At 38.7% G+C, this 21,928-nt stretch overlaps 1 protein-coding gene across 2 annotated transcripts; it reads right to left on the reverse strand.

The window, feature by feature from the left end:
* AMTN (amelotin) lies at window positions 1-17,595 on the reverse strand. Of its 2 annotated transcripts, XM_015814648.1 has the most exons (10): window positions 17,476-17,595; window positions 17,310-17,378; window positions 13,821-13,865; window positions 11,986-12,042; window positions 9,593-9,670; window positions 7,828-7,884; window positions 5,364-5,459; window positions 4,041-4,076; window positions 2,204-2,230; window positions 1-1,406 (listed from the first exon to the last, which is right to left on the reverse strand). In XM_015814648.1, the coding sequence occupies exons 2-10, from the start codon at window positions 17,361-17,363 to the stop codon at window positions 972-974; spliced, it is 885 nt and encodes a 294-aa protein (XP_015670134.1). In that variant the 5' UTR covers window positions 17,364-17,378; window positions 17,476-17,595; the 3' UTR covers window positions 1-971. The 2 variants fall into 2 exon arrangements, with proteins under 2 accessions (XP_015670134.1, XP_015670135.1); XM_015814649.1 differs by lacking the exon at window positions 2,204-2,230.
* Window positions 17,596-21,928: the final 4,333 nt, after the last annotated feature.

The following is a 21,928-nucleotide window of genomic DNA, read 5'->3' on the forward strand; positions in this document are numbered from 1 at the left end:
TGCATTGGAAAATACCTTTATTGATATAATGTTCATAATGCATTGCCAGCAAAAATGTAAAATATATAGCATGGCACAATTAGATTCTCAAAGGAAAAAAAACAGAAAATTGATGGCATGTTATCCCCCAGTCAGATCAAGCCACAGAATATAATGAAGTGATTGAAACAACAACCTCTAATTATTTGATGATCTTAATAAAATTCATTTCACATGGCAATCTTTTCTTTCTTTTCTAATAAGACATTATGGTACATAAAGTTTTGTTCCAGATTGTATATCCAGCTGGAAAAATAATCATATAGCTCAGATAAACTATACTAATCCATTTGATTTGGGGGAAGGGGGAATATAATCTCTCTCATTGCCATTGAAATTGTCAAATTCCCTACTATGGAAATCGCCCAGAAGTTAAAAAAAAAGAGGCAGCTAGAATTAAAACAGTAGTGGGAATGCACAAAGAAGAAGCATTTGAAATATTGAGATGAACTCCAATACTCGTCATGATCTGGAAAGGGGTTGGGAAGCGTAGGAGGATACGCTATTTGCTATTCATATTTTTTAAATGATGCCACATCCTCTTTCACGCATGTCTGGAGCAGACAGTTCTGCCTTTGTGCTATTATATGTTTTTAAAAACCATGCAGGTTCAGGCAGTTAGTATACATTATCTGAAAGATGCTAGTATGGAGAAAACTAGTTTATAGCAATGGGTATGTAGAGTACTAAACTGGCCAGATATGTTGCTAAGGAATAAATGTGAAGCTAGGAAACCTTTTCTCATAAAATAACAATTCCAGATTATTAAGGTCTGACACTGGAATTATATACCTGCTGTAGTTGTTTTGGATGTCTGATCTGGAAACGCCCACATCTTTTAAAGAAATCATGCTGTATTTCTTAAAGGCAAAATAAAAAAAAACTTATTGCCACTTCTAGCCCGAACTGAAGAGCTGCTGTCACCCCCTCTGTCAGGGCACATTCAGAGGCTTACTAGCCACAGTGTTCATTGGTATGGGGCTGTCTCCTCTCACAGGTGATTGAGAGAGATTATGAGGACTCTGCATGTTACCCATATCGAATTTTACAAGAGAGGTGGGTGGTTCACGAAGCTCACTTGGTTCCATATTGATGTCGGCAGTGGGTTCCACAAACATGTCACTTGTCCCGGCGTCTGGCTGTCTGAAGCCAGAGGGAGTCGGGTACAACTCGCCTGGAATCTCACTCAGTCCATCAGTGGCTGTGGGGAAGACCTTCTGGATACCTGCTGCTGTGCCTTCAGGATTGGCCTGGCCCACTGGAAGAAATCCATCTTGACCTTCAGGAGGGGGCTCAGCTTGGCCTGAAGGGAACATAGCTCCTTGCATGCCAGGAAGGAGAAGCCCAGTGAAGAACTGTGAAGGTGACTGCCAAGGCAAAAAGAAAGTAAGAGAATGTGTATCAAAAAGTTAAAGGATCTCATGGAGCACTTTGGACATTATAGAGAAAGAAAGAGGAGAAAAGAATGAACAGAGAGAAAATATAGAGTAGTATTTCTTGTTTTCAACTCCTCCATAAAAAAAAATGCAAGGAATTCAGCATCTCCCTCTTCCCCTGGTGAGATCTGAAAAGCCAAATTCTGGAAAACGGAATCCTGGATTCCATAACCTATCCATATTTTGAACTTTAGCCCTACTTGTTAGAGGACAACAATCCTATTGAAAACATTCTCCACTCAAAGGGCTTCCCAATCTAAGTGCAAATTCTCAAGACGGAGAACCATGTAAGGGCAAAGCAAGACCCTGAAACATATAGAACAAGTCTTGTTCATGTATAGTATTTTTAAATGACCAACCAAAGCCATAGCAATTGTTTCTAGATTTACACCCATATATCTAAATTAGCTTCTGTAAAATTGTATACAGATCTTTTGTCTTCCTGTTTTGTCTCTTCAAACTGTAGTATAAACTCTAAAGCATACCAGGGAGGGAGGGAGGGAGGGAGGGAGGAAGGAAGGAAGGCCTAATTTTTTGATAAGAACCCAAATGAAATATCTTGGCCTCACCAATGAGAATTGGTGAGGCCTTTGGTCCCCCTAATGGCATTTTGTCTGACCCTGTGAAGAAGCTGTAAATCTATCACACAGTCTGGATGGTTTAGAATTGGGCTAGTTGATGATTCTGAAGATCCCATGAAGATAGAAATATGTTAGTAAATTATTTACCATTTCCTCAGAGCTGAGCACTGCACCCTAGAACACCAATCAGAAAATGTGGGTTTGAGGGAGCAGAATGGAATAAATAAACATTAAAGGCATGGAACAATGATTTCTAAAAAGTTTATAAAATAGTGGTGGTGGTGGTGATGGTGGTGATGATGATGATGATGATGACGATGATGATGATGATGCTACAGTCTTATTAGGGTTGATACAGGGATGTACATAGGTGTTCCAAAATCTGCAGGACTATGGGCATGGAATAGTGATCAAAGCTCCACACCTTTAATAATGAAGCCCATCCTGCAGATCTTCACACACACACGCACACTTTCAATAAGACATTTGTGATAGGCTAGGTCTGGAAACAGACACTACAAGAATACACAACTTTATTATTCTATGGAATAATGACAGGATATTGAAAGCCTGACAGTTTGTTTCTCTCCATTTGTATACTAAACATAATCAAGACAGGGCAAGCTTGATCTATTTCCTCATCACTTGCTATCCATTGCACAAGCTCATATTCATATTTTCCAAGGCCATGGATGTTCCCCTTCCCATGGATGTTGTTGTGTGTGAGAGAGCAATCTGGGGTTACACACAACGCTCCCACAATCACATCCTACAGAACATCACAGAGTGAGTAGGCTAAGAGTTTTGGTCCTTTTGTTGGATTTTGGCTTATTTGTATTTTTTTAAGAAAGCAATAACACTAAGACATATATTGCTTCACAGGGCTTTACACCCCTCTTTAAGCGGTTTACAGATTGCCCCCAACAATCTGGGACTTCATTTTGCCAACCCCAGAAGGATGGAAGAGTGAATCAACCTTGAGCAGGTGAGGATCGAACTTCTGGCAGCCAGCAGAATTAGCCTGCAATACTGCAGTCTAATCACTGCACCAACAGGGCTCGTATGTAAAAGATGTGCCTTCTAAACTTCTAAAACACTTTTTCCATAAAACCCTTTAAACCCCTACTTCCCACAAAAGGGGAAGTATGCATAATTGAGGACCCTCTGGAAGTGCTCTGTGGCCCTTAAGAGTCCAAATACCTTTCCTAAAAGAAACCTCAATCCTCTTATTTTTACAAAAAAAAATTGGTTTTGGTAGTACTAAATCACCGTTGTGATTTCACAAGATTAGTCAGAAGAGTACAAACAAATGTTAGTCCGGTACTGCTTTGAAGTGGATTAGTGAAAGATAGATAAATCCATTTCCTGTGAAGTGGATTTCCACTTCAGTCAAGCCTGTTAGCAACACCATTAATGGTGCCCCAGTTCCTCATTTTTTAACAGAGTCCAGACCCTCCTGGAAGAGGATACTCTGCCAGATATGATGCTGAAGAAAAGATTATCTCCCCAAGTGTGTTTCACACCTGGTAGGAATGTGGGAGAAAGCGTTGTTTTATATTAAGCCAGCCCACTGTTCCATTTCATTCAGTCCCATTAAGATCAAAAAGCTGGTTGCTTCAGATGTTTCAGAGAGATTGCTTTCCTAGACCTACTTGCAGATGCTAGGAGACCTTGGGCACGCAAAGCACATAACGGCAAGAATGTTTGGACAGCCAGTGATCAGGATCACAATTGGATCATGTTTCCTCCATTGGAAAAGGGTTGAATCAAATGATCTTTAAGGGAAACAGATTTATTCCTAATTTATTCATACCCACTTCAGGCAATGGACATTTCCAATAAATGATTGAACAAGCACTGCTGTTCCAGCGAAAACAAGGCAGACATCCACTTCAAAAAACAAAAAACAAAACCAAAACTATTCATTATGCAAAAAAAAAAAGAGCCTGAAAATCTCAAACAGACTTTCTGTCTCTCTTCTTACCTGTGGTCCCATCTGTGTAACTATAATTGGCAGCATCTGCAAGACAAGTAGTAATAATTGCATGTATGTTATGCCTTTAGTTAACTACAAGTAAGACTGAAGGAGGAACTGGCTTTTGCGTTAGTTTGTCTTCTAGCTATTTAGCTATTTGGTATTTGTAAAACATGCTTCTATTCTGACCTTGTAATCCTTTGGATCATTAGACAACCTTTTTTTAGATTCACTTTATGTTACACTTTCCACAAACATTTTTAAATTGGCAAAATCAATGCAGACACTGTGACGATTCTGCTTGGACTCTCTTCCCATAATGCTAGTGTAATGCTAATTCTCTTGCACCTTTGTGTGAAGCATCTGGTACAACTTTGTGTGAAGCATCTGGTACTATTCTTCACTGGTTATACCAGGATGAAGCTTTCTCCAATCAGGTGCCCTCCAATTTGTCTGACTCCAATTGCTATCAGCTCTAGCCATCACTGGGGAAAAATGAGCATAGGACAGTGATGGCGAACCTTTTAGAGATCGAGTGCCCAAACTGCAACCCAAAACTCACTTATGCATCGTCGGGTGCCGGGTGGGTGTGGCCCATTGGGTGGGCATGGCTGCGGTGGTAACAGCAGACTGGGTGGGACTAAAAAGTTCAATCAATCAATTCCAACTTTGCAAGAACTTTTTTTTCCCCGCGAGAAGTTGAAATTGACTGATTGATTGAACCTTTTTTTTTTGTACATGACGGCGGAGGCCTAAAGCGAAAAGGTTTTATAAAACCCAGCTGAAGGCCTAGGACTGAGTGTCGCCTCTGGCACCCGTGCCATAGGTTCGCCACCACTGGCATAGGAAATCAGTTTGCAACGAAGGCTGCATAGGTGCAACCTTCTCAATATTTAGAGGTGTTAAACTACGACTCCCAATATCCCTTTGATCATGCTATCTGGAGCTGATGGGAACTAGACTTCATAGTTGTTTTGGAAGGTCATTGCCTATTTTATTCCTTTAATGTTTCTCTCCTACCACCATTATTTGCCTTTCTGTAAGTTTAACTCTCTGAAACAATGTACTGTATTTAATATTAAACTGTTATGCAGAGTAACAGTATGTGAATATACATCACATATAGACACAGATGATTACAGAAGCTGATTTAAGGGAATTAAGAAGTTGTTTATGTTTACTATCCAATGTCTAAGTCTGGAATGTGAATATATTTGCTTCCTAACGATGTTGAGTTAGTTAGGTTTCAAAATGGAGAAAGATGAACGGTGGAAACAGATGAGAATATTAGCCAGCCATATTGGATTCTTAGAGGAGTTATAAAATACTTACTGCTTGCCCTGGCGGTAGCTGCTGTGGTACAGTCATTCCCCCACCAACTATAGGCAATGTCTGCATTGTGGATAATATTCCTAGGAGAGTAGAAAGCTGCATGGAAAGTGGATTAGAAAATGATTAGAAAGAAATACAGAAAGAAAGAAAGCGACTTCCTTTGCATTGGGTGACATGATTAAAATAGTCAACAAAGATAATACTTTTTCTTTGTTTCTAGTGTCAAATATAGCACAAGAGGACAACAGTTTTACCACCATGCTCCTGAGCAAGATGTGTTGTGCTTCCCACTCACTCATGTCACTGATGTTTCAAATGTCAGGCAAAGCTCCAGGATTTTGGCACCAAAGTTAAGGATCACAGCCCTTTGGCTGTTCTGCAACATCTGAAGACTTGCATATTTTATCAACAAAACAGGGCAAGAACCCTGTGATCTTCCAGATGTTTCTAGATTCACATTCTAAACCATCCCTGACAATAAATCGTGGTGGTTGGAGATGGGGGCTGTTGGGGTACAGCTGGAAAAAAAATGCCACTTTTATGAAAGTGCTATTTAAAAGCCAACCACAGTTGGGTACTAAATGGGAAACTAGAAAAGCCGCCCACAGTCGGCTGGCTCATTATAAAATGTCCATCTTTTGCTCTGGCAATCCACCTAGATCTTGTGAATGATTCCAGTTGTGTATTCTAACATCATCATGACTGCTCTTTTAACTACTTTTTCCAACTCCTGTGGAAATTTATCACTTCCAGTGTTCTACTTGTATTTTTGTTATTGCCTTTCTTATATCAGAATCCCCTTATCTATGTTTACAGGATTTATTGATTGATTTCTCCCTTATTAGCATTCATTGACTGATTATATGCCATTACGTCATTGTTGATTCTTAGCAACCACATCAATAGATTTTCTCCGGGAGGATCTGTCCCCAACCCCAGGCCTTTTATGAGCATTATGAACATTATGAACATTATAATTATTCAATTAAATTTATTAAAATTATATTATTAAAATTATTATGAAGCAAAACAGAACTGAATATACAGATTCTAAAGCAATAGAACAGGAAGGGTCCTGCATAAAAATTCATCCTGAATGCCATCTGAGATGCTGTTTTACAAATCAGGCATAATCACAAAGGCATCCTTTTGTCTGCTCACCTTCAAAAGTGTCAAAACGGAGAGTGGGGGGTCCTGTTTTGACTCTACGAAGGCAAGAGGCTTAAGGTGAAAAAGAAACACGACAATGTTTCTTGCCTCTTTTGGATTTTATTTACTGATTTTATGCTTTTAATATGTTATTGAACACCACCCGGAGATGGCTGGTTCTTAAGTATAATAGATAGGTGATAGGTAGATAAACAGACCGACAGACACAATGTTTATAGGCAGCTTGGTCCCAAACCTTTGCAAATTATAATCCTTTCAATTGTCCTCAGGAAGCAGTGCAGATACAAAACAGAACCACACATTCCACAGAGTGAAAACCCAATATTACTTGGATTTCCAAAGATGACAGTAGGGGAAATAGTTCCCTTATTCAAACATCTCCTCTTTATTGAAAATCCATTGCATGCTGGATGGTGCCTATGAGAAGGATCCTATAAAAAGCTCTGCGGGTTACAAAAATACATACTGCCTGAGCTCTCATAAACACTGAAGAGATTCTCCATCATGTTGTAGTAATTGCCATGTTCTGCAGTCCCAATTGCTGGCTAAGTACTTCTCAGAGCATCTACTATTAGATATTGCTAAAGACTCTTCTCTGCTTGTGGCGTTCAGTTTTTCTTTAAGAAGTGATGCTATCCTGATTTTCTTGTCAAGAGGGTTATGTTTCTTTGATTTGCAGAAGTGGTAAGAAAACAGCAGCATCCTGCAATGTGTCAAAATGATGGTGGATGCACAAAGCTGGTGAATTTAGAACCAGCCCTCTCATAGGGAATTTTGCTAATACTGAAAAGAAAGAAAAACATTCTGATTTTTTTTAAAAAAAGATACTAAAAGCAAAATGCTCCAGAATCTTATCTTATCTTATCTTATCTTTCCTTTCCTTTCCTTTCCTTTCCTTTCCTTTCCTTTCCTTTCCTTTCCTTTCCTTTCCTTTCCTTTCCTTTCCTTTCCTCCTTTCCTTTCCTTTCCTTTCCTTTCCTTTCCTTTCCTCTCCCCTCCCCTCCCCTCCCCACCTGCCTGCATCACTCAAGACAGACTTAATATAACAAGACTATATGAAGGGGAAGTAACATTCTCATGAAGAAATGAAAATGGCTGACCCATTGCCAAGAAAGATTATATGTAGGGCTATCAGATCTGGGTTACAAAAGTCTATATGACCATTAGCAGCAGAAATTTATCTTTTGATGCCATCCAGTTGTTGGGATGTTTGCAGCCCAGATCTGCCAGTCATCTGATATATGAAACAAAGCATATATGATGGTACACTTGCTTAGTGCAGAAAATAACTTACATAATTCATATCTATTGGGAACATCTGATTCTGTGGTAGGCTGATGACAGGAAAGTTCTGCAATGCAAAGAATGGATGAGTTTTTAAAGCTGATTCTTGCAAGAGTTTTAATGCAATTCTGTACATGGCTATTCAGTTCAATGGGAGCTGCTTCTAGCAACCTAAGCCTGAAGGCATAAAATAATAATTGCTAGACCAGGCATTAGTGCAACAGTTCTTCATATTTGCAGTTTAATGTTCAGGGACAGAAAGGATATCTGCAGAGTAATATCTGGCAAATGAATCACAGATAATTTTTCAAACAATAATTTAAATCCTTCATCAGAATCAGACTGCTGTAAGTTAGCTGCCTGCTAAGATACATAATTATTTGCAGATTTTCTTGTGCTGGAGCTGTTTACCATACACCTATACATTTAAGCTTGGAGGACAGCTCCTTTTGATGGAAAATTATCGGTAATATTCACAAAATAGTAATGGATTTATTTTTTTTACCTTTTGACTTTAGAAAATTCTCCACTGAATTATAAATAACATCTTTTGATTTGGTGTGACAACCATAGCCTTGTGATGCCTATTGAAATATGAGGAATTGCCACTGATTGTTGTGCTGCCATTCTTATATTCAGCCCCTCACCCCCACCCCTTTGTATAGCAGAGAGGGAAAGATCTGAGGCACTTGATCAGTTTTATAAACAGTATTTTTAGTCCAGTTCATTTTTCTGCTGTCAATTTAACAGAACTGATAGCAGCAAGAAGCAAGAAGAAAGGTATCTTTAATGGTTTCCCTCAGCTTCCTTCTATGATGTAGGCAGCAGAAATCTTTCTATGCATTCAAACATAGCAATAATGAAGAGATTTAATCTATACACTAGTTGTTCCTGCTAGATCTTTTTTTTTTCATTCTCTATTTCAAACCAGACATCAACGCCAGTGGCAAACCTATGACATGTGTGTCGAAGGTGACATGCCACCTTTTGGCTGACTCGCCTGCATTCACTAATACCTGACGACAACAATTATTCTTGAAAGCATGCCCTATTCTCACACAATTTTCAGAGGCTGTGGAGGCTCTGTGGGGTGTGCTCTCATATAGCCTCCGGAGTCTCTGAAAATCATAGGAGAACAGGCTGTGCTTTTGCACAGTTTTTGGAGACTGCAGAGTCCGTGGAAGATCATTCTCCAAAGCCCTTCAAGGACAAAGGCCTCATGCAATCCAGAGAAGCCTGGGGTAGGCTGCAAGGGCCTATCAACAGGAGAAAAAAAAACCCCACAGCCTAAAAGCAAACAGTGCATGGCAGATCCTGGGCAATGCTGAGCCACAGGGACAATCACGTCTTGAGGAATTGTGTGAGATGGTCTTTTTGAGTGGCAGTGGTGGTGCTAGGTCTGAAGTTGAGACCTAGGCCTCTACTTAAGGTCCAGCCTCTGCATTGCTGCCAAGTGCAGGGTGGCCTAGATGGGGAAAATTAAAAAAAAAGTTTCTTTTTTTATTCGGCAGGATGTATATGACACACTAGCAGAATCAAATTAGGCATTTTCAGAATTTTTGTCATGCCAAACCCAAAAATTCATCAGCAATGATCAATGGAGTTCTGATTTCCTAGGTTTCAGCCCACGTCTAACTAAGAAGAGGATTTTAGCTGGGCAGAGCCCAGATAGCAGCGGACGGATGCTGAGTTTTGGCTTTCTCTTTCAGTGCTATTCAAAAGATAGTGTCAATGAACAAAGTGATGGTATATTGTTATTTTTTTTTTTAGCTTACCACATTTGGAGGCTGATTTCCTGGTAGGCTTGGATCTGGAACCAACTTTGCTGGAGGCAGTACAGCTCTTTGCGGAGGCTACAATTTAGAAAGGAATACAATGAATACTTTTCTTTGTTAGATATATATTTTATCTTCAGAACCCAAAGCAACATACATTGCACTTTGTTTTCCAGTTTTATCCCCTCAGCAATAATCTCGCCAGGAAAGTTGGGTTCAGAGATGGTGAAAGGCCCAAAATGAACAATGGAAATTCTATGGCTAAAAGTGGACTAGAACTTTTATCTTCCTGAATTTTATCCAACATCTTAACTACCATACCATGCTTGGTTAGAAACTCTTTGGATATTCAAGCATTTATCGCAAATACAATTTGTAGCAAATACAAAAGAGGGGGAGAGCATATTCCATGAATATTCTCAAGGAAAGTTTGCAGATTGAGACTGCGTAACTCTAGCCTTCCTGTTCCCAGTGAATTTCTCCCTTTGGCACAATAGAAAATGCTTGGGACACAGAGGCATCATTTGCAACTGGAGAGTCCTTTGGCTTCTCCGTCATCTCCATTTGCAAACAGCAGAAGTGGAAGAGGTTGAGAGAAGCTCAAAGATGGTTTCGGCAAATGTAAACTACATTGTAGGCAATGAGGAATTGGCCTTCTCAAGCTCCTCTTCCTCCAACTGTTCTTCTGTTGTTTTTCTAAGTGTTTCATAACATACCTGTTTCATTTGGAATCAGGCTTTGCTTCTATTAATACTTATAAGGCCTTTTGCTATCTTAGATTCTAGACCAGGAGTCTCCAACCTTAGCAACTTTAACACTTGTAGACTTCAACTCTCAGAATTCCTCAGAATTCTGGGAGTTGAAGTCCACAACTCTTAAAGTTGCCAAGGTTGGACACACTTTTCTAGGCTAAACTGATTTTCATAGAGGGTTATTTGACTGCCCCAACTCTCCTAGACAGCATTTCTTTATTTTGGAAAATGGAACTGAGGTCTGCCTTAGACAACATGGCTTTCAATTCAGTAGGGATCCAAGCTAGAATTAAAATCCCATATTTTTTATTGTATTTATTAATTTTCTATGCTGCCCATCTCCCCTAAGGTACTCCGGGTGGCTTACAGGTTATAAAATAAATTTAAAAAATAATTAAAATTTATTAAAATATTAAAATTATGCAGATTAAAATGTTCAGACTATACAAAAACTAAAACTAAGAGGCACGGGGATGAGATCTTATTTTACCCTATCTACCGTTTCCAGTGGTAAGTGTCTCCCTTGGGGTCCCAGGCCAACCAACAATGTTTTAATACCCTTCTGGAAGGCCAAAAGGGCAGGAGCAGTTTTCGTCTTCGGTGGTAGAGTTTCCCACACAGATGGGGCCACAGCAGAAAAAGCTCTTCTCCTTGACTCCACCTGTCAGAATTCCTTACCAGATGAAGTTCTGTAGCAGGCCTCCTCTGCTGGCAGAAGTGGGACAGGCTAGTCCCATTGAGGATTCCCATGTTAACCATGCCCTGCCTCTTATGCATGGGGGCTCAGTGACTTAAAAGATACTGGAGAAGGTCTGTGTTCCAGTGATTCAAGTTCTACCACTGTGTGATAGAGTAAGTTCCCATCACTTGTCTCAGCTCCTGCCAATCTAGCAGTTCAAAAGCATGTAAATGCAAGTAGATAAATAGGTACCACTTTGGTGGGAAGGTAACAGAATTCTGTATTTCACTGCATGCTCTGCACTGTGGCATGATGTCATGCTGGCCACATGAAATGTCTTCTGACAGTGCTGGCTCATTGGCTTGGAAACAGAGTTGAGCACTGCCCTCTAATGTCGGCTATTGACTGGTGAAGTAAAATCTGCAGGGACTCCTTTATCTTACCTTGCCTGCTGCTCGGAGAGAAATGTGATCCCAACTTGGCGTGCCCTTGCAGATTAGGGGATATTGAGTCCCTTTTCCATTTTTATTGTATAAAATGTCAAATAGTTCTGGCTAGTCTGGGAAACAGAAAATCTTCCATGTTTTAACTGCTATACTCTATGAAACACACAGGAAAGCAGTAAGTTCTGCATGACTGCTATTGTCATTACATTGGGTTTTGTTTAACTATTACCTAACAAACATATAAATTTATTTTCTTCAAGCCAGCAATAAGATTAATCAGTAGCTACTTGCTAATTTTATCTATTTTTTGTGTTGTTTTTATCTTTTTGTTTCCTATTTCACTTTGTTTTTATTATGTGTATTATTTTTTTTCAGAATGTGTTATTTGGCTTCATATCATAAACAGAATTGTTATTTTATAGCACTACATATCAGAACAATTGCAGAGCAAGACAGTTAAAATGTGACCTTTTTTTACCAATGTGTTTCCATTAAGAGAAATAAAAATGACAATACCTGAGCTTGCTGTGGAGTATTACCGATGGCTATATACCTTTGCAACAGGCGTAATATCTGGCAAATGAATCACAGATAGTTTTTCACAAAATAATTTAAATCCTTCATCATAATCAGTCTGCTGTAAGTGAGCTGCCTGCTAAGATATATAATTATTTGCAGATTTTCTTGGGCTGGAGCTGTTTACTATGTACATATATACTTAAGCTTGCAGGACAGTTCCATTTGATGGGAAATTATCTATAATGTTCGCAGAATAGTAGTGGAATTTTTTGGGGGGGACTTTTTGACTTTAGAAAATTGTCCACTGAATTCTAAATACCATCATAGAATACAAACAGCCTGATTAAAAAAAAATCTTAAACAACTACAGTTTTGATCAGAACCTTTGATTACACAGAATTTTCAACAGCAATTATAACAAATAAACTAAATATTTTTTGCCAGGAAGTGAAAAAAAAATCCTGAAGTTCTGCATATGCTTATTCTGGCTGCAGTTTTGCTCACCAGCTGCTTACATTCCAGGAACAGCTATGGGATTAATGCTGGAAGTCTAAAATTACTCCATTGAACATATAAAGATTTACTTTTGAGTAAACATGCCAAAGACAGCACCGTACATCAGTCTTTCCCAATATGACACATTCCACCTGTGTGGGCCTCTAATTCCAAAACCTCCCCAACCAAAATGCTCATTGCAATACTGATTTAACTGCACGTTTGGAAAGTTGCCGTTCACAACATCTGGAGATTGCCACCTTGGAGAAGACTAGATTGCAGTCACTATTATTTCTTTTTTAACCTTTCTTTCTTTTTGCCCTTCCATGAATAGAAAAGACTATTTCTAAAAACAAAAACAAAAAAAAAGGAAAAGGTGGAAATAATGGAAAGTAATGCCATGTCAGGAGCCAGCTCTATCGTAAGATAAATTGAACCAGAGAGTAGTGACATGGCTTTATATGAACTGGTGGAGAATTGGTGAGCAGTACAAGTATCTGGTCCGTGGGCACTTACGTTCATGTGGGATAAGTCCCATTGAAATAAGTGTCTTGTTACACTGATACATATTCCCTTCTAATGCACTTCAAGATTACCCTGAATTTCTGAATGGATGACATATTTTGGTAATTTGCGAGAATGTTGATAAAAATTCTATGGAAATATTCTGTCCAAGCCAGATTGTCCTGGACTCATTTTGGCTTTTTTTGTGGCTAGTCTGTCTCCTCCATGGCAGCAATACAGCTGCCTCCATTCCCAATTCATCTGCTTCAGACGATATACTGTAAAGCAGGGGTCCCCAATCTTGGCAACTTTAAGACTTGTGGACTTCAACTCCCAGAATTGCCCAGCCAACCATGCTGGCTTAGGAATTCTAGGAGTTGAAGCCCACAGGTCTTAAAGTTGCCAAGGTTGGGGACCCCTGCTATAAAGACAAGGGGAAGCAGGGATCCACACAGGCGCAGTGAGGAAAATCTTTGGCAGAATTTTACCAATTCATCTTCTAGCTTTGGATTATTCTCTTGGTTCCCCCAGAGCACTGATTTAATGCTCAGCTTTGATTCTGGAGAAAAGATGCCAGGTCTGATGAGGTTCCTCATTGTTCTTTTGTTTGGCCAATAATGAGAGACAAGGTGAGCTGGAGCAGGGAAGGTGGCTAAGGAAACTAGCAGCTCAGACCAAAATAGAGGAACCTAGAGACCTCATAATAATGTGTCAACATTTTCTAGGTAATTAAACAATTCAGAACATGCAACGAACATGCAAACACACACTGCTTTGGCAACAAAACAGGCCTGCAGACTCCCTGCCCCTTGCTGTCACCCAAGTATATTTACTTCTTTGCTGCTGCTTGTAGCCAGAATCCTACCAAAATGGTTGATCTGAGGAGAAAGAACATAAATTTTAAATGAAGCACACCAATATGTCTTAATCTTATGCAAGTTGGTCTCACTCTAAGTCATTATTCAAGCTAAGATTTGCTGCGGTACTTCTTACAAAGAATCCTCCTAACACCTACAGTATAGCATGGTCTATATCACCTATGAGGAACAATACTACGCCTTCCTCACAGATATGTCCAAGGATAGGGAGCAACAAAATAAGGCTTCCATTAACAACCCCCCCCCCAATGAAATCAAGCAGAGAAGTCAAACCTCACTTGCATTCTGTCAGTGCAAAAAATTATGATATGCATTGTTTACCAGGCACTTCCTTATACATGTAAGTACTCTGGGGAGTTATTTGCACACTCCCAGCAATATTAAGCTTGTATTGGTTACCAGAGAAACATTAACATAACAAATGATTCATTTCTCATTGAATATCCATTCCTTTTCTGGTGGTTCTTTAAAAGCACAGGGGTAAAACAGAATCATAGAGTATTAACTATTCACAGCTTTCCTCAACTTTTAAATTACCAACACATGGCCAAAACATTTAAATATAGTACCGAGAATTGGGATTTCCTACCTACACTAAGACAATCACAAGTTTGAAAGACCCCAGAAATTCATGACCAGAGAGGCTCTTTGCTCCCACCAATCTTCAGATTATTTTCCTACAATATTTCTCAGGAAAGGTACTAAAGTGTATTGCTGTAAGAGGCAAGATAATTTCCTAATCAATGTTCTTTCCTGGGACCAGTCCCTATTTTCTTTTCATCTATTTATTTCAGTTACATTTGATCACACAGGAGCTGCTAAGAACCAACTCTGCTTCTCATTGCCTAGCTTTACATAGACACAGAGATGGGAGGCATTTTGGAGGCCAGCTTAAGGTGATCTTACAAAGCTTTTAATTTTTTTTTCTTTGAGAAAAGAAAACTATGGGATACTGATGTAACCCTATCAATATATTAAGGTGACCAATTTTTTTACAATGAGAAGGAGGACACAAATAAATTGAAGAAAAAAAAAGTGAGTCTAATGCGTGCGTGTGTGCCGTGTCGTGTTTTGGTAAGAAGTAAACAAAGCCACTTGTGTGCGGCGCACTCTTGCGCACGACACATTCTCTTAAAACAATTCTCCTGTGCGGAGCATGCATCTCATAATCGCGTCTTGCTGCACTGTACCAAGCCTTGACGAATTGTCATGTCAAATACAAATACGACATATCACACGCAACGGATCGGATCGGCATCAATCGAATACGGAGATTTACAGATTAGTCTTCAAATATTGAAAAGGAGGACATGTAGGAGGACACTTTTCGAGAGAGGACAGAACTTACAAAAGAAGGACTGTCCTCCCTAAAGGAGGATGATTGGTCACCTTAAATATATAGAATAAAGAAAGTCAAGACTCCTGGGAGTTTGAGTTTTTCTCAACTTCTGATAACTTATATGGACTCAAATGTTTGATGTTTTCTCAGCATAATATGGACATTGTCTGCTATTGATTTATTTTATCACTAACCCTTTCCTCTCCCTTTGTGTCTCTCCTTTTCTCTTTTCTTTTTACTTTTTTTCTGCTTCACTCTAGCTTCCCCTTCCTTGTTTATAGTTCAGCTTAACATTATGTATTTTAGTTCTAGTTCACACTTCACTATGCGCTTGTAACAGGGTCAATGTTCAATATATAGGTATCGGTAACTTCCTTAAACGATGCTAAATAAATTGTTTCTTATCCTCACCCAGCCCTTCAAGGATTTTTTTTAAATTTCACAGTCTTGCCTCCAGGGCACTTAAAATATTAAGGGGAAGGAAGGGAGGGCCAGATTGTTGCTCTGATTCAGTCTCCCTTTATCCTCTCATCTTCTCTTTATTCCTCTTCCCCCCCCCCCCCAATTCTATTGCTACAAAATAAAACTGCAAGAAGTATATCCTAGAACACTGAAACCATTTAGAACATAGAACATAGAATAATAGAGTTGGAAAGGGACCTTGGAGGTCTTCTAATCCAACCCTGCTCAAGCAGAAGACCCTATACCATTTCAGACAAATGATTGTCCAGTCTCTCTTTGAAAGCCTCCAGTGATGGAACACCCAGAACTTCTGAAGACATTTTTGTTCTCATTTTCCATTCAGCGAGCAGAATATCTTATTACTTTCAATCCCTGAACATGTACATAAGCCCATGCACAGACATGCACAAATAGTGGAGTATTTTCATTGTTTAGATACTTCCCAATGCACCAGACTTCTCACATGTGAAGTCTAAGGGATCCAGTTGACTATAAGAGTGTAATTTCCACACCTCTCTTTCAAAAGAGAAGGTGGGGGATGTTTTTATACATTTTTAACCCAAGTAGTTAAGATTGTGCCAGGCTGCCCAGAAGGCATGTATAGATATATATATATTGCCTGCAGACAAGCTATCTGAAAAACAAACTGAAAAAGAAACAATTGCAAACTAGCTCCTCCAAACATCATTAAGAAACCACAAAATCTTGAAAAAGCTTAAAATTCAGCACATGCCTTGCCCCCAACTCTCCTTTCTACAACAATGTAAAATAAAGGCTCTAGAAAGATTACAGAGAAGAGCAACAAAGATGATTAGAAGACTGGAGGCTAAAACATATAAGGAACGGTTGCTGGAATTGGGTATGTCTAGTTTAATGAAGAGAAGGACGACTGATGAATTTTATAGCAGTGTTCCAATATCTCAGGGGCTGCCACAAAGAAGAGGCAGTCAAGCTATTCTCCAAAGGACAAGAAGCAACGGATGGAAAATAATCAAGGAGAGAAGCAACCTAGAACTAAGGAGAAACTTCCTGACAGTTAGAACAATTAACTAGTGGAACAACCTGCCTCCAGAAACTGTGAATGCTCCAACACTGGAAGTTTTTAAGAAGAGATTGGACAGCCATTTGTTTCCTGCCTGAGCAGGGGGTTGGACTAGATGACCTCCAAGGTCCCTTCCAACTTTATTATTATTATTATTATTATTATTATTATTATTATTATTATTATTATTATTATTATTATTATTATTATTATTATTAAAGACATCTGTAGCTCTGTCCCTCAGATGTGTGGGGAAGAGAAATAGCCCAGAATAGCCTTCAGAAAACAAATTCCATTTAGAAATGTTTGTCATTGTACATTTTTCACAGCTATCAATACATAAGATTTTTCTCCCTAAAGAGATCAGATAAGAGAATAGGTAAGATCAGATAAAGAACCAAATTACTTTACACAAATTAAAACCCCAAATTTTGAAAAATAGGGATTTGGTGCTTGTACAAGTTTAGATTTGCAGAGAACAAGTCTGCTTGGCATCAGGGCGAAACTTGATTCTATGCTTTATGAAGTATATAATATACTTTCAGCTTGCTAAGAAGGTACATCACCAAAACAAACGTGAAAAAATTTAAAGGCAACTTACTGGTATGGAGAATGTCAGCCCCAAAAGAGAAAGAAGCAAAATTATAATCTTCATATTTCAAGTTGGTACCTGTATGAAGAAATCAGAAATATGTTTTTTTCCCTCCAGTATCTTATAAGCATCATTATTCACAATGATCAACCTTGACATTTCAAGCATCTCTTACCCCACAATTCTCTTGCAGATGTAAACAGAACAGTTTGGTGTCTAGAGTTTCCTTAAAGCTCTTCCTTCAGTAGCTGTAACCCTTCTGAGTGGTATCTGTCCCCCTTGCATGAATTTAAACTCCTATTCAGGTGGGTAGTCATCAGAGCAGAACCCACAGGTGATAATTTGTGTATCACGCAGTACCCAACATCTTATTATCAGTAAGTATCATTATGTCACAGAACGTCTGTGGTCATGGAGGCTTTTTTTTTCTTTCTGAGACAGAATGGCATAATATATAGAATGGGCTTAAACAAAATCAGGCCCACTGTTTTTCAGGGTTAGAGTAGATGAACAATAGTATGATTTGTAGTCCAAAAGTATCTTGTAGGTACCAGGATCTCAGACTAGATCAGACAGGAACAGAAGGCAACAAGTTAAAGATGGCCATCCTATCATAGTTTAGATATTTCAATGTCTGATTTCCCCTGCACTGCATTTATATATAAAATCATATATATAACTACTCTTTTTGAGCATGTAGTTCAAAGTTCTCATGATGTTGGCTTTCCTTGCTTCATCCCCAGTTCACAGCTGAAGCAGCTTGAAATTCTCTTTAGCTGTTCCAATTTTAAAGGAGAGCTTTCCCCTTTCTCCTGACACTATTTTTGCTGTGGACATTAGGATCCTTCATCAACCATGTGACTGATGATGTGGTCAAAGGCCAGAATCTTCCTACCCCCTATTGGCCATTTTAGGCTGGAGAAGCATATCTTCCCCTATCCAGCTACTGGAAATTGTTCCCCACGACTTTTTGGTTTAGGCTACAGGACTGAGCTCATATCTTACTTCCACAAAAGCAGCTGCCCACATAATGATTGACTGGCTCTTCTAATGTGATTGTCAGGTCTTAGTATTCTTTTGAAAGATGCTTTAAAATATGGGTTCAGCATTCTTTCTTTTGAAAAAGTGCTAGCCCTATGCTGCACAGAAGGTCAATCTAAACTGGGGGAAAGGGTTGGGTTTTGCCAGCTATGGATATGAAATGTAGTTTTCACAAGACCAATTTTCTCAGGCCATTACCAAGTCAAGGAACAAATGAAATTGGATTTCCTACCCAAATAGAATTGCTTCTAACTCTTTTCATGGAGTATGTAGGAGAGGTGAATGCAATGCTGATCACTGTATTATAAACAGAACTTCTATTCAGAATTTGCTGGAATTCTTTCACAATGGCTTCTTACTTTTCTTCAACAAATTACTTTTTAAAGGTTCTGAGATGATTACTGTGCTGTTTAATTAGTAGCAGACTAGCATGCTAAAGAGAAGCCAGACTGAGTGTTGCTGTTTCTGTCATCAATGATGAATTACTTCTCCTGAGAAGCTTTTTTGCATAGCTATATTTTTATTGGTTTCATTACTTGGGAATGGCTGTGACATCTTAGCCTACTTTGTTTTGCCCATTACACAGGCTATTTCTAGATTTATGTATGTATGTATGTATGTATGTATGTATGCATGCATGTATGTATGTATGTATGTATGTATGTATGTATTTATTTATTTATTTATTTATTTATTTATTTATTTATTTATTTATTTATTTATGTGTGCCCTCCATCTCATCTGGAAGTAACATCAGCCATTAGATACTGCCAGCCATGGCCACTCACAACCAGTATTACTACAGAATGTAACTTTGTTAGATACTTAAGGTTATATGCTGCAATTCTATGCAGCATACGTTCCAATTTATTTTATTTATTGCATTTATTTGCTGCCTACCCATCTTGTAGCAAACGACTCATTTAGTAAATGGGTTAAAATACAATGAAAAAAACTCAATTCTAATCATATCTGGCCAAGGAATAGCCTATCTCAAAATAAATAAACCATCACTTCTTGTGAAATCTCCTATTTCAGATCAGTGTTCAAGGGAATAACCAGGTCTTAATGGCTTTCCAATATACCAACAGTGTTGCTGCTGGTCTAATGCTATTCTCCATAAGCAATGAAAACAGCCTCTTATGCAGAACTATGTTTAGAGTAGAGAAGTTACAGCTTGCTGTGAGGTCCCATGTCAAACTGTACCTTACATCATGACCGGCTGTAAGCTGATGGCATACATCGGTCCAGTATCTGATTTTTTAAAAAAATATAAATTTTGCTACTGTTTAATGGTTAGACATTGGTATTTGAACATAGATCTTTTTAACATTTATATTTTATTGTGTTCTACTAGTCTAGATGAAATGTTTATATTGCTTGAAATTATATATATTGCTAGTCTGTGTATGCTATGCCATACACTAAATAAATAAATAAACAAACAAACAAACAAACAAACAAACAAATAAATAAATAAATAAATAAATGCTTATTGGTGGTCACTCCTTCTTGCTTTACCCTGTATGCCTACTTCATGCCTGCTAGACTAACAGGTTGCAAATGTGAAGAAAGGGTATGGGCAAAGGAAGAAAGAGCTCCTTACAACCCCTCCTGTCCATCTGTTACCACCTGTCCGTTTTGCAATTCATATAAGTTTAGCACTCTTTCAAAAGTGTGCTAAATTCGTATTCAGAAAGTGACTGGAGCAACCTATCCTTCAGGCAGCTTGAGAAATGGTGGAATTGTTTATCCCAAGTAGTTTACCTATAGCCTCCACTTCTATCCCATCACACTTTAAAATAAGTCAGGGGTGTCAAACTCGCAACGTCACGTGATGTGTCACGACGTATTGCGACTTTTTTTTCCCATTGCCGGCAATGGGTTGGCTGTGATTTTGGCATGACGCATCTGGCCCGCGGCCAGCAGTTGGACACCCCTGAAGTAAGTGATTGGTAGTTAACACTTAGAGAGGGGAGCCATGGGAATCTACCCCTTTCCGCAACTTATTCTGCAATAAAACTCTAAGGACAACACCATTTGCCAGCCTTGTTCCTGAGACAGAACAAAGCTTGATAGTGGAGCAGGAAGATAATATGTGGACGCAGCCATCTGACTGTGTTCTTGAAGCAAACATAGATGTTCATCTATAAATATCTACTTCAGTTATTCTACATCAAGGAAGCTGGATAAGATACTACATGAATTCTTCAACTGTGTTCCCTTTTCTAAGACTGCATGCGATGTTTTGTAACAATTATCTCATTTTTATACTAACATAATAAACATTTTACTGGATTGTTTTATATCCCTCTATTATTTCTGCCCTTCTTGGAATCTTTTAATAGCAACTTTTTGTTGCTTTACTTGAACTAAATTCTATTTTAACCTCTGGCTTGTAAATAGTATCCCAGTCTTCTGAGTTTATTTAGCTAAGGAATGGCCAAATATTTTGGTGCAGTTGTTTCATTATTCGCTGGAGTAGAGGCGGTGTATACTATCTATATATGTCTATGTCACAAGACAAGCATGGACAACACAATCATATGAGTTACAATCATCCACTTTTTCATTCTTCACCTTCTCCCAGCAAACTTAGATAGAATGGATGGGTGGGTGGGTGGGTGGTAGAGGAATGAAAGCAACCTGTTCGCACATTCCTGGTTTCCCACTGTGGGAAACTGACAATTTTGAGCACAATCCCTTGGAAGGAATAGAAAACCTCATCTCACTTACTTTAAGCTTGTCTCACCTCTGCTCAGCATTGCTACTTTCTTTTGCTAATGAGTTGATCAAGTTGGGGAAAGGAGGGTAAATATTGAGAAATCAGTGAAGTTTTTTTCCCCTTTTTTCCCATTTATAGAAACCAAAGATCTTTTGCCCCACTTATCAGTTGGCTGGTGGGAAAAGCAGGTTAGAGGCACATGGTTCCATAGTCCACACACTTTTTGTGACTGAAAACAACATGAGATTTGCAATCCAGGGACTGCCATTGGCAAGATGGACAAAACAGTAGCAATGGAACAATCAAACATGTATTTTGGTTTCTAATAAATGTGATTTCTGGTTTAGCATTGAGTCTTGAATAGCCATTTTTAATTCTTCTTGCCTTCTTACCTTTACCTCTACATCTTTCTTAGTCTTAATGTACCTTCCCATCCACCCCCCCCACCCCCCGCAAAAGGACTGTTTTAACAAGTTCTTTCTTGTATCAATCCCACACCTAATCCGATAATTCGGTAAGTGGCCATCCCATTAAAATTAATGGTTATGCAGGGCTAAATTGTCTTTGAGACTATAAAACAAAATTGTAATAGAGATGAATGCAGCATCAGCAACATAGAAAGCATGGTTAATTTTTTTATGATAATAGAGTGGGAAATGACAGCTCCAACTAATGGTGTATAATTTCACTTCTCCACCTATTCTGTAGAGTGCAAAGAAACAATTATTTCCCTTCTAGGCTAAGAACTGCCTGTAACAAATGAATTATTCTGTAGATTTGTACAGTAAGCAAAAGCACGATTCATAACAGACTTAGCGTAACTATATATAATGGTAAAAACCAATCAACACATCTGATTCAC

The sequence above is a fragment of the Protobothrops mucrosquamatus genome, unplaced genomic scaffold, assembly GCF_001527695.2.
Source record: "Protobothrops mucrosquamatus isolate PMUCROS unplaced genomic scaffold, P.Mucros_1.0 scaffold270, whole genome shotgun sequence".
Taxonomy (NCBI): domain Eukaryota; kingdom Metazoa; phylum Chordata; class Lepidosauria; order Squamata; family Viperidae; genus Protobothrops; species Protobothrops mucrosquamatus.

Coding starts and splice junctions, on each gene's coding strand:
- AMTN (XM_015814648.1), bottom strand. CDS start 17,363: ATGAAGATTATAATTTTGCTTCTTTCTCTTTTGGGGCTGACATTCTCC. Junction 7,885..9,592: donor GAAATCAGCCTCCAAATGTG/GTAAGCTAAAAA, acceptor TTTGCATTGCAG/AACTTTCCTGTCATCAGCCT. Junction 1,407..2,203: donor TGCTCAGCTCTGAGGAAATG/GTAAATAATTTA, acceptor TTGCCTTGGCAG/TCACCTTCACAGTTCTTCAC.